The 13,876-nt window shown below is 36.3% G+C and overlaps 1 protein-coding gene across 1 annotated transcript in view; it reads right to left on the reverse strand.

Moving 5' to 3' along the window:
- MDGA2 (MAM domain containing glycosylphosphatidylinositol anchor 2) overlaps positions 1-13,876 on the reverse strand; it is a 195,256-nt gene that overhangs the window by 90,548 nt on the left and 90,832 nt on the right. Inside the window, exon 6 of the mRNA XM_036749708.1 lies at positions 394-524. Within this exon, the coding sequence (XP_036605603.1) occupies positions 394-524 (131 nt within the window). The remainder of the gene's footprint in view (positions 1-393; positions 525-13,876) is intronic.

Raw genomic sequence — 13,876 nt, forward strand, 5'->3', positions numbered from 1 at the left:
TATAAGAGTTAGCCTGCCATTTAGCAAGGTATGGAGGGTGAAATGGGAATAGGAGGAACAATAGGTGGAATAGGAGGAACAATCACAATTCAAGTCACACATTATGCTTTATAAATTGATGTTATCTTCTAAATCTATTCAAATTCTGATTATAACAAACATAAACATTCAAACATAGTGTTTACCTAAGCAATGTACTTCATTGTTAATTTAAAAAGGGGGAAAGCTATGCCTTCTTATTTTAGTATTTATTTGAAACTTTTCAAAATAGCAAATATAAATATTTATCATGTTTATATGGGGGAGACTTAGCTATTTCTGCAATGTCTCTGAAAGGATTTTAACTATCTTTATGCTTCAATCAGTTGTTTGGAATGACTATTCTTTTCTTACCTGAAACGAAGTGATTGGATATATATTAACATGGGCCTCATTCCAATGCTGTCCTTTATTTCCGCTTGAAGACCATAATGGATTTTCTATTGTAGTCTGTCCTTTTAAACGCAGATAAACATTTAAAACACCTAAAAATAACAATAAAATTTTATCTTCCACAGTTTATATAAAAAGGTTGTAAAGAATTGAAGTTATATGTGTTTATATTTAGTTTGTTTAAATTTGCAAAGCAACTACAGATTTAAAGAATGAAGATATGAAGAATTTTTAATTGTGAAAAACTTGTATGAAGTGAGGTAGAAAAAAGTAATCATATATAAAGAATATATATTGACTCCAACTATATAAACAGTGATTGTAAAATACAGCAAAAAAAATTAATATAGTAACAAAAATAGAGTGAAAGTTGTTTTTCTTAGCTTTGTTATTTGTTAAGGTTAAAACACACAGTATCATATAATTTAATAAAAAAGAATAATTTACAAAAATATATATGCATATATTGTGGGTCATAACGATTATTTTTTAAGTTTTTTCAGGAAGTATACAAAGTATTTTATTTGAGTTCAACATCTATGCTAAAATGAATCAATAAAAACAAAAGCAATTTAATATTTTATAAAAGGAAAAAGTTCAAAGTCCATAGTAATCACTCTCTGAACTAAAAACATTTATTATCTTACCACTCATGAAATGAATTATTTCAAATAATTTATTCACATACACATTTTTCAAACTTGTAACTACATTCATACATTTCATGTTTCAATCTGGAGGTGAAAAAATTGAGCATTAAGTGAAGAGGATTACATGTTTTGATGAGTTCTAACTCATATTTTTTTTATTTTTTGGTCTTATAACAAAATGTTTGACCATCATAATCCCTGGGATAATGGAAATATCATTAAATTTGGACTAAGAGCCTGGATTCTAGTCTCAGATTTACAATTTATTAGTTGTCTAACCCTAAGCAGAGCAAAACTTCTTTAGGCCTCAATTTTTTTTTCATTTATATAGTGAGAGGACAAGATTGGATGATCACCAAAATCATTTCTGGGTCTGGTGGGTGGCACAGTAGATAGAGTGCTGAGCCTGGAGTCAGGAAGACTCATTTTTCCTGAGTTCAAACCTGGCCTCAGACACTTACTAGCTGTGTGACCCTAGGCAAGTCACTTGACCCTGTTTTCTTTAGTTTGCTCATCTATAAAATGAGTTGGGGAAGGAAATTGCAAACCCTTCCAGTATCTTTGCTAAGAATACCCCAAATGAGGTCATGAAGAATGGGACATGACTGAAAAATGACTGAACAACAAAATCACTTCTAGCTCTAAATCCTAAGTGAAATACAGTTTGCATAGTTAGGTGTAAATTATCATAATTGCTCAGGAATTTTTTTTGCTCTTAAACAATTTTAAATGCATATTATCAAAATTTCACAGCTCTTTGCTGATCCTCTCCCCTCATTTGACCTATTTTCCATTTCAATAGTGGCAGAAGAGAAAAGCGTCCTTTTCATGAGGGAGCCAGACAATCTTAATTCATTCTCCACTTAGTCACTCTCTAGACTCTTCTACCTTGTTGATCAATCACCTTCCTACTCTGAGAGAATCTTTACCTTAAGGAAGACACTCCTATTTGGTGATCCTCCAACTCAGGTCACCATTTCTTGAGAAGCCTAAGCCATTCCCAACTCAACTTACATTCTTCATTCCCAACTCAACTTACTTTTTCTAATTCTATACACCCTTGATAGTTGCCTTGTCCCAGTAGGTACCTTATTTCCCTCTCCTTCAACTTTCCTTTTATGTGTTCTATGTATGCTAGAGTGCTAGCTTCTTCAGGGTAGGGACTGTATTGTTTTTATTTGTATCTGCAGCTTTTTGTGTAGTTCCTGACACATAGTAAGCCCTTAATGTATTCTCTCTCTCTCTCTCTCTCTCTCTCTCTCTCTCTCTCTCTCTCTCTCTCTTTCTCTCTCTCTCACTCTCTCTCTCTCTCTCTCTCTCTTTCTCTCATTAAATGAGCAAGCATTTAAAACAACTATGTACAGGCAAGATATGTGAGTAATGACACTTGCCTAAGTGCCAGAATAGTTGGACACACACATGCACATATACATATACATACATACACATATATGCATGTGTATGTGTGTATACATCAATATGTAAAAGATAATATTAGAGAGAAGACATTCTATAGGGGGGATAGGTAAAGGCAGAAAATGGAATGCTAGCTGAAAACTGAAAGAAGCCATCTATCTTTATGATATTCCTTGTACTGTAATACTGTTATTATTTCTATTCTGGATTGAAAATACACTGAGAATATCAGTTTATAACTGTTACTTAATATTCTATTCTTCCATGACTACTGCTACTACTTGCTCGCATTTCTAAAGCATTTTTGAATTCGATGTGTGTGTGTGTGTGTTTGTGTCTGTGTGTAACATATGTTGTTGTCTCATAGTGCCTAGCACGGTAGGCGTTGAATGAATATTAGTTAGTTGATTTTGTTACTCGGGTGACAAAAACAAAGATAATACAGAAATGTAAAATAAGAATTTATTGAATATGTATAGTTATTTTTTGGGGTAGTGAAGGATATTAACCTTTGATTTCATGTGTTTAGGGAACTCCCTATGAAGAAAATAACTTTTCTAAGGTAGACTACTGCTCTCAAACTTACAGGCTTACAGAGTTGCCCTGACCACACAGCAAATGTGTCAGAGATAGCCTCATAAAATATACACAACATTAAATAGGTTAGCTTACAGGTCATATGTGATAAGTGGCCATCTGATATACAGGTAGAATGAGGGCATCAGGGTCAATCTACATATTACATATGACTAAAACTTAATTAATTTTTCTGACATTTATGTTTTGTTTTTTCCCAAATGCTGTTATCCCTATTCTATCACTTATTTTCAGTCTCTCCTTATCTGATGGCTCCTTCCTTACTGCCTACAAGTATGGACATCTCTCCCCCAGGTCCTTCTATTATTGACAATTATCATCCTCTATCTTATCTGCCCTTTATGAATAAACTCCTTGAAAAGGCCCTCTATAAGAGGTGTTTCCAAACTTTCCACTCTCTTCTTAATGCTTTTCAATCCAGCTTTCAACTTTATCATTCCGTTGACACTGCTCTGTCCAAAGTTATCAATGATCTCTTAATTGACAGATCTATTCTCACTTTTTTGAATTTTTGAGCTCTCTGCTGCCTTTGACACTGTTGATCACCATCTCTCTGTCTGTCTTTGTCTCTCTCTGTCTGTCTGTCTGTCTCTCTCTCTCCTATTGTCTCATGATTCTTTTCCTACCGACCTAGCAACTTCTCAATTTCATTTGCTGTCTCCTCCTTTGGATAAGGATGCGATGACCCATAGAGTTCTGTCTCCTGTCCTCTTCTCACATTCCTCTATATTACTTCATTTGGTAATTTCATCAGCTCCCATATATTTAATTATCTCTATATGGATAATTCTCAAATCTACCTATCCTGGCCTAACCTCTCTGCTGATCTGCAAGATTACATCTCCAACTGCCTTTCAAACATCTTAAACTGGATGTCCAGTAGACATCTTAAACTTAAAATGTCCAAAATAAAACTCATCATCTTTCCTCCTAAACTCTGTCTACTCCCTACCTTCCCTATTACTGTAGACGGTGATACCATCCTTCCAGTCCCTCAGGTTTACAACCTAGGTTCCTCACTATCTCTCTCTACCAATATACAATCTGTTGCCAAGGTCTGTTGATTTCACTTTTGCAACATTTCTCAAATATGCTCCCTCCTCTCCTTTGACACTGCCAGCATTCTGATGCAATCTCTCATCAACTTATACTTAGACTACTGCAGTAGGTGGACGGTGGATATATCTGCCTCAAAGTCCCTTCCCACTCCGATCTATCCTTTATTTAGTTGCCAAAGTGATTTTTCCTAAAGTTCATGTCCTATCATGTCACACACACACACACACGCACACACACACACATGCACATGCACATGCACACGCACATGCACACATACCACTCCATAAACTTCAGTGGTTCCCTGTTGTCTATAGGATCAAATGTAAAATCCCCTGTTTGGCACTCAAAGTCTATAACTTATCCCATTCCCACTTTTCTAGTCTTAAGCTTCACTTACCTCCACGCACTCTTTGACACAGTGACACTGGCTTCATGGCTGTTCCACAAACGAGATACTCCATTTTTGGCTTTGGGCCTTTTCTCTGGCTGGCCTCCATGCATGGAATATTCTCATATTCATTTGCTGACTTTCTTAGCTTACTTTAGGTCCTAACTAAAATCCAATGTTCTACAGGAAGCCATTTTTAAAGCCTCTCAATTAATGTTTTCCTCCTTTAATTACTGAATATTCATCCTTTAGATAGCTTGTTGTAATATTAATTAAAGTGGAACTTTTTTCTACTATTTTCTCTTTGAGAATGCTGAAGTAAACAAGTGCCTTTGATTAAGTCTTATTAGGTACAAAACCCCAGGCTCACAGTCTTTTGCTAACTAGGTGTAAAGCCCTAGGCTCACACCCTTTTGCTGATTAGATGTGAACCATTTGGGCCCTAAGAAGGGTATATAAACTCAGAGGTTAGCATTTTGTTTGGGGCTCTCACTCACCGGAAGAGTGGCATGTGACTTGAAGAGACTCTGGGCAGCCATTGTTAAGAACCCCCCAGCTTGTAAAGCGAGATGTTGATGCTTCCCTGGTGACTATGAATTGTGATTTGAATCAGACAAGGTCTGTCTGTTGATGTTTGTAATTTCTATTTGTATTTGCTCTGAAGTTCGGGGTACTGGCTTTTCCTCCTAACTAAGTGAATATTTGCATGTTGGATTAAAGTGAGATTGTTAACCCATTAAAGTTACTTTCCTTAGTAAAGCAGATCAAAGAACCTGTTCTGGCAGCTCTTCTTGCTGGTCTGTGTTGGTCATTCACCCCCACAACAGCTCTAGCTGAATTGTTGTTACACCTGTTCCATCATATTTGTTTGCTTGTTGTCTCCTCCTGTAGATTCTGAGCTGCTCAGCTAAGGGCAGGGACCATCTTTTGCCTCTTTGTATCCTCAGTGCTGGCTTACCACAGAGTAGGTGCTTAAAAATGTTTACTGCCTGGCTGAAGAATTGCCTCATTTGCAAAGCCAGCCCTTTACTCTCTTCCATTTTGTTTTATTTCAACTGTGGAAGCTTTAGGAGAGCTAAAGCCCGGACCAATTCAGAAGTCACATTTGTTGAGAATAATGAAATAATTGAAGGACTCAGACCAATGACTCACAGTTTATATAGAAGACTAAGATCTATTTAGGATATTAAGTTTCAGTATTTCAGTCTTTGGTCTGTAATACAAAACTATGAAAAACTATGAAACTGAGCAAAATAGTGATATCCACCTACTTTTGTGATTTTCCACCATCATTTTTGTATCTTTCTCAATATATTGATATCTGTTCCAGTCAGTAAGAATCTTTTATAATAATTTCCCCATTCACTGTTCTCTTCTCCAAGGTTTTCTGTATCATTGTCCTCTGGCATTTAAAATATTTCATCTGGACCCAAATTGCTTTTCTAGCCTTTTTAGTCTATATTCACTACCCTTTGTGCATCTCAGTTTTAAGAGTTGTGAATCCTCCCCCTCAGCTAAATTATCCTCTTTTCTATTCTTCATATATGTCACTCCATGTCCCAGTTCCAGGATTTGCATTTATTGTCTCCCACGCCTGGAATATACTTCCCCCTTACCTCTATCTTTTATAATCTTTAGCTTTCTTTAACGTAAGCTTTCAAGTTCACCCCTGTAAGTAAGACTTTTCCATTTCCCCCTCAGCTTTTAGTGCTTTCCTTTCAAAATTATCTTGTACCTATCTTGCATATATGTATGTGTTGTGTCTCCCAATAGAATGTAAGATCCTTGAGGGTGGAGATTCTTCATTTTTGTCTTTGAATCTCCTGTGCCTATCTATCTTTTATAGTTATAAATAACTGTTCTGATTGGTCCCTTGATTATAACTTTCCATCAGTCCTTTAGAAACAGTGTTAGACTGATCCTAGAAGTTGTTCCCTGAGGCCCCATGTACTAGGTTTTATCCTAGTAGTTACTGTTGCCCTCACCTTTGCCTCTGTCTCAGCTACCTTTCCTAGTTACCTCTCCACCCTTGCTCAGCTTGCATCTGTTCACACCAATGCAAGGCAAGTTTCTCTCACCAAGACCTGCTTTTTAAAATATATAGAGAAAAGTGTTAATTTTATAAAAATAGGAGCCATTCTGCAATTTATAAATTATTAAGACATATGAAGAGTCAGTTTTCAGATGAAGTAATAAAAAGTATCTATAGCCATATTTTAAAAAATCGCTAAATCACTATTGATTGGAGAAATGCAAATTAAAATAATTCTGAGGTACTACCTCACACCTGTTAGATTGGATAGAAAAGGAAAATGACAAGTGTTGGAGGGAATGTAGAAAAATCGAGATACTAATGTGCTATTGGTTGAGTGGTGAACTGAATTCAACCATTATTTAGAGCAATTTGGAACTATGCACAAAGGGCTATAAAACCATGCATATCCTACCAGATCTGTATCCCAAAAGAGATAAAAAAGGGAAAAAGACCTACATATATATACACATATACATATATGCATATATACATATATTTATAGCAGTTTTTTTTTCTGGTTGCAAAGAATTGGAAATTGAGGAAATGCCCATCAGTCGATGGATGGCCGAACAAGTTGTGGCATATAATTGTGATAGAATACTATTGTGTTATAAGAAATAATGAGCAAGAAGCTCTCAGGAAAAACCTGAAAGACCTATATGAACTGGTGCTAAGTGAAATGAATAGAACCAGAAGAATGTCAAATAAAATCCTTTACATTGTCACAGGTTATTAGGTATCAGTTTTAATCAGTCTTTATGTTCTTGAACGTTAATCTGGATCATTACTTTCTCTGTTGCCTTAGCTCAGGATCAATTTGCAACAGGTTGGCTCCCTCCCTTTTGCTCATAATTGTTTTATAACTGCAAAAGAGACTCAGAAAGTTATAATAGCACAAGGAAGTTTACTCTTTCTCTTTACCTTATCTAATAAAGGATGTAAGGTTCCCTTTGATCTAGTAGGGATGACAATGCTAATAAGGATACATTCCTTCCTCTACTATGATCAGAAATCATATCTCTTCTTTACATATGGTATAAATGTCATTAAGCAAATTATTATAGAAATGTGTCCATTGACCTTTGATTATGTGTCACCCTGTGAGTGAACAAACTATAGTTACTTTTTTTCTGTGTCACTAAGTATTTTCGGTAACTAGTAAATATGCTCGAGGATGCTGTCATAATTTTTGGCACTCCACATGGGACTGGACTGGGTCTGACATAATTTGAGTTCCTTAATTCAGCCACCCTCACAATAAATTTACCTTGGGAGCCTTCTAGGTAGAGAAATCAACTAATCAGTAAAGTTGCCATCTCATTGTTTGTTTTGTTTTGTTTTCAGAGCACAATAAGTTCCATTTCATCTATTTTATTCCAAGTTTTAGTAACCCTTCTATATCCTCAGGTAGGCAATACTAGGGCTTCATCAGTATATTCCTTTAAAAATTGCATATTTTAATTTCAAATTTATGGAATAAAACAAAATTTTCATAAAATAGCGTAATAAAAAATATTGCACATGAAACTGCAAATCTATTGGTACAACTTGCTATTTCTTTTTAATATGTAATAAAGTTATTTTGTACATTTCTTTTTTCCTTTTTCCTCCCCTAGAGATGGCTACCATTACGCATAAATATATATATATATACACACATATATATATATACACACACATATATATATATATGAAAAATAGTTCTATACATAATTCTGTTTATTAGATTTTCTCTGGATGCAGATGGCATCTTTCTTCATATGTTCTTTGTAGTTAATTTGGGAAGTTATAATAGTCAAAATGACTTAGTCTCTAAAAGTTGTTCTTAAAACAATATTGTCACTACTGCATACAATGTTCTCTTGATTCTGCTCATTTCATTCTTCATTATTTCCTGTAAGTCTATGCATATTTTTCTAAGATCACCAAACTCATCATTTCTTTTTTTTTTTGAGTGTGGAAGGCAGGGCAATTGGGGTTAAGTGACCTGCCCAAGGCCACACAACTAGTAACTGTGTCAAGTGTCTGATGCTGGATTTGAACTCAGGTCCTCCTTACTCCAGGGCTGGTGTTCTACTCACTGCACCACCTAGCTGTGCCTAAACTCATCATTTCTTATATCTCAATAGTATTCCATTACAATCACATACTACAACTTGTTCAGTCATTCCTCAACTCATGGGCATCCATGAGATTTCCAGCTCTTTGTGAACACAGAGCTGCTATAAATATTTTAGAACATATAGATTCTTGTCCTGTCTCCCAAATCATCTTCTGAAACAGACCTAGTAGTGTTTTTGCTGAATCAAAGGCATAATTCCAGATTGCTCTCCAAAATGGCTGGATCATTTCACAATATCACCAACAATAAATTAGTGTCCCAATTTTTCCACATCCCCTCCAACATTTGTTGCTTTTCCCTTCATTTTAATCAATCTGATAGGTGTAAAATGATATCTCAAGGCTATTTTGATTTACATTTCTCCAAACAATAATGACTTAGAGCATTATTTCATATGATTAGACATTATTTATCACATTGTTAAGAAAATTGAAAAATTGGGTCAGTTTGTCTTCTCTGTGAATGTCTGCATAGACTTTTTGGTCTGGTCTGCAAAAAAAAAAAAACTTCTGTCCACAAGTTTGGGGGAAAACTGAGGTTTTCAGTTCTTGTGTGTGTGTGTGTGTGTGTGTGTGTGTGTGTGTGTGTGTGTGTGTATGTGTGTTTCTCAGTATTCTAGAAAAAATTCTCTTCAGACATTTTAAGAAAACATAGTTTTCAGTAATTGTCATATATGAAACATTAATTGATTGGTCAATTCTCTTGTTATGGGATTTGTTTTGGTCTGATGTAGTAACAAATTGAAAAAAAAAGAAAAAAATCCTTTCTTGGAAAAAGGAAAGAAAAAAATGGGGAAAAATAAATGCCTTTATCCTGATCTTACCTTAGAGGGTATTAATGGCTATGGAAAGATTTTTCACTACTTGCCTCAAACGCCTTTCTTTGGTCAGTATTCTTTTCCCTTACAGGACAATGTAATTGCTCTTTATAATGCTTCCCTTAGGTGGCAAGAAAATATCCTGAAAATCCTTTCTGATGACTTTTTTAAAAATGAGGTGGATGAGCAGAGAAAATAAGGGGGAAATGCATAGAAACTGAGGCAGACAGTCCTCCAGGCATTCTTAGCTAAATATAAAGGTACAAAGTACTTAAATGACTTCTTCTTGGTGTCTGTAAATACTGCAATTCTAACAACAGGATAACCAGCTTTACTTTCTCCTCCAGATATATTTCTTAGAATGAATATGGATAACCCAGGTTGCAATGGGAGACCCAGGCCATTTGAGAGTAAGGCCTTTTCATGTACTCACTTAGAATGAAGTAATTCCCATTTAGTGAATAGGCCTCTTTAAGAAGTGAGTCAAGGGGGGGCCACTTTAATGAGGAAAAAAAATCAAGCTGGGAGGGGAAGACCCTCAGGGTTGCTGTTCCAAAGAGAAAGCCTAAAATACAGCCATTAAGTGGAGCTTGGGCAGGGACCTATTGTGGTCCAACCTATGAGCTTCAGAGTGAACTGGGTTTAAGGTTTTGTGAAAGAGTGAGAGAGAAAGATAGATAGATAGATAGATAGAGAGAGAGGGAGAGAGAGAGAGAGAGAGAGAGAGAGAGAGAGAGAGAGAGAGAGAGAGAGAGAGAGAGATGGGGGAAGGAAGGAAGAAAAAAAAGTAAAGAAAGAAAGAAATCTAGCCAGTAAACCCCTGGTTAAGTGGGCAGCTTCTGGCCATCAAAATTTACCTTCCTTCAGGAAGGAGGAGAGGGAGGGGGAGAGGACAAGCTGAGTTACCCAACTAGTTGGATCCCCTTTCAGGCAGATGGCTCTGGAGGAGAAAGTGAGGCTGTTGACCTTGCACAGCCCTTCCTCCCTCAAACCCAAGTCAACTGCAAGTCATGTCATCATTTCCCTGATGTCAAGGTCCTCTTCAAAAATTCAATTCCAACAACAAAACTGTTCCCTCAAATAAATAGGGACTTCCACTAACTCTTTCCACTAGCTTTAGGTAGGAGATAAGGTGAAAGAATTTTTCTGTGGAGAAAGAAAATCTTAAAACCAGGCAGGAAAAGAATGAGAACTTCACTGACAAAAGTTGCAAAGTTTTCAAAGTTCAAAGTTTTCTTTGTATTCTGAATTCTGGTCACAGTGGTATAAAGCCAATCAGTTTCCTGCCCATTGGTGGGTCTGATTACAGAGAGGCCCACACCCTTTCACTAATTACATGTGAGGCCCAAGGCTGGTTAGCAAATTAGTTTGCTAGTTTGAGAGAGGCCTGAAGAGGCCTCAGGGCCTTAAGGGGAGTTGCTAAGACCAGAGTCAATAGTATGTGCCCGAGTTCTAGTCAATCAGATGATGTCTATGGACTGTATAAAAAGAGAGAACAGAACTTGGAAACATGAGAAACTGAGGATTGAGGAAGAAGAAGCTGCAGAAAGTGAGAAATAGAGGACTAGAAGACAGAAGGTGAAGAAACCAAGAGACAGAAAGCAGCATGATTCAAGTTTGGTTTGGCTTGCTGCTATAATATTTTTTTGATGAGATAGGGGAATTTATTTTTTTAATTAAGATTTTTTTATTTTTAGTTTTCAATACTCAGTTCTGCATGATTTTGAGTTCCAGATTTTCTTCCCCTCCTCCACTCCCCCCAAGATGGCATGGAATCCAATATATCTTCTATATATAACTTCTCATTGAACTTATTTACACAATAGTCAAGTTGTAAAGAAGAATTATGACCAGTAGAATGAATCATGAGAAAGGAGAAACCAAAACAAAAGAAGAAAATAAAAACAAAAGAAAAAAAAAACAAAAGAAACAAAAAGGAGAGCAAACAGTTTGCCTCAGTCTGCATTCAGTCTCCATAGTTCTTTCTCGGGATGTAGATAGCTCTCTCCCTCATGAGTTCTTTGGAATTGTCTTTGAATCTTGTATTGCTGAGAAGAGCTAAGTCTATCAAGATTGGTCATCACAGAATTGATATATCTGTGATTGTTCTCCTAGTTCTGCTCTAGTCACTCAGCATTATATCATGTAGGCTTTGCCAGGTTATTATGAAGTCCATATCTTCCCCATTTCTTATAGCACAATAGTATACCATTACACTCATATACCACAATTTGTTCAGCCATTCCCCAATTGATGAGCATCCCCTTGATTTCCAATTCTTTGCTACTACAAAAAGAGTCGCTATGAACATTTTTGTACATATGGATCCGTTTCCCACTTGTGTGATCTTTTGGGGATACAACCCTAGAAGTGGTATTTCTGGGTCAAAGGGTATGCACATTTTTATAGCCCTTTGGGCATAGTTCCAAATTGCTCTCCAGAATGGCTGGATCAGTTCACAACTCCACCAGTAATGTAACAGCATTCCAATTTTCCCACATCCTCTCCAGCATTTATCATTTTCCTCTTTTCTCATTTTAGCCAATCTGACAGGAGAGATGTGGTACCTAAGAGTTATTTTGATCTGCATTTCTCTAATCAGTAGTGCTTTAGAGCATTTTTTCATATGCCTATAGATATCTTTAATTTCTTCCTCTGAAAACTGCCTGTTCATATCCTTTGACCATTTCTCAATTGGGGAATGACTTGTATTCCTATAAATTTGGCTCAGTTCCCTGTATATTTTAGAGATGACGCCTTTATCAGAGACACTAGTTGTAAAGATTTTCTCCCAATTTTCTGCTTCCCTCCTAATCTTTGTTGCATTGGCTTTTAATATTTTGTTGTAACCTCCTTGTTATCATAGTGAGGTGAGCTTATTGGTTTTGGAATATTGTTGCCATGATATCTAATTGGGGGCATTGGTCCTTGGGTCTGATCCTTTGGAGTCTAAATAAATGTTATACTTCTACCTAGAGAATTCATTATATTCTGTGATTCCTGAACCATTCAGGCATGCTCATGGTCCTCTTCAAGGTCATTAATTTTGCCTTAATGATATAAGTGGGAATACGAAGAGAAGTATTAGAATGAAAGAATTCCTTTTCCTGTTTGCAAAAATTTGTGACATTTCAAACTAGCAACTAAATTCATGAATTGAAATTTTTTTCTGTGCATTTCTAAATTAGGATGAAAATGTGGTTTGAATGAATTTTATAAATCCCCAGGACTTTTTAAAGTAGAAACTTTGTGAAATTTTTACAGAAAGTGCAAACCCCTCTCATTCTCACTCTCTCTTTCTTAAAGAGTGATAGATAATATAGTAGCAAAGGTAATTTTCATTGATTAGAAAATGCATAGTCCTTAAACAGGACTTCCAATGTGCCTTTGCTGCATATCCTTATTGTGTTTGGGCAAAGAAAACCTCTGTTGTTCGTTGACTCACAAATACCTCATTTCTTCCCAAAATCAAACTGAAACCCAAATCCAAAGGACAGGATGATGTGATGGCCAACACTTCCTGGGTACTTGGTTGCCAAAATCATTCTGGTTGTGTGTGACTAATCCTCTCAGTGGAACGGAAAGCAGGTTTCCATTGATCTGGAACAGTTGGCACAGTGAGTGCTGGCAAAGGCTGATTGGCATGAAGTCCCCCATTCCCTGGGCTATTTTGTTTACTGTTTTGCAGAACTTGGACTACCAGCACAATAAGACCAAAGGAAAATTGCCCAAGAGTATTTAGCTCCTAATAGACAGAGCTCTTGACTTTTTTATTAATTAAGATTTTTTATTTTTAGTTTATAACACTCAGTTCCGCATGATTTTGAATTCCAGATTTTTTCCCCCCTTCTCCCTATCCTTCCCCAAGAGGCCATGGAATCCGATATATCTTCTTCATATAACTTCACATTGAACTTATCTGCACAATAGTTAAGTTGTAAAGAAGAATTATGACCAATGGAATGAATCATGAGAAAGAAGAAACAAAACAAACAAACAAAAACATAAGAGAGAAAAAAAAAAGGAGAACAAATGGTTTGCCTCAATCTGCATTCTGACTCCATAGTTCTTTCTCTGGGTGTAAGAGCTCTTGACTTTTAAGGACAATGTACTGGAAGTGGAAGAGCAGCTAATGGAGCTGGCAACTAACTGCACAAATGAGGGGAGATCTCTTGAAGGGGTTGGAAACTGATAGTCCATAACTAGAAATCTGCGTGTCTCTGGGAAAACACATATATTCTCTGACTCAGAGGCTACACTATATTTCACAGAAATCTGAGTCATTGGACAGCAGATTGATATTAACAGTGAAGAACAGACTTGGAAACTCCTACTTGTGGTAAGTTAGCCCCAGGCTTAC

Source organism: Trichosurus vulpecula, chromosome 3 (genome assembly GCF_011100635.1).
Source record: "Trichosurus vulpecula isolate mTriVul1 chromosome 3, mTriVul1.pri, whole genome shotgun sequence".
Classification (NCBI taxonomy): domain Eukaryota; kingdom Metazoa; phylum Chordata; class Mammalia; order Diprotodontia; family Phalangeridae; genus Trichosurus; species Trichosurus vulpecula.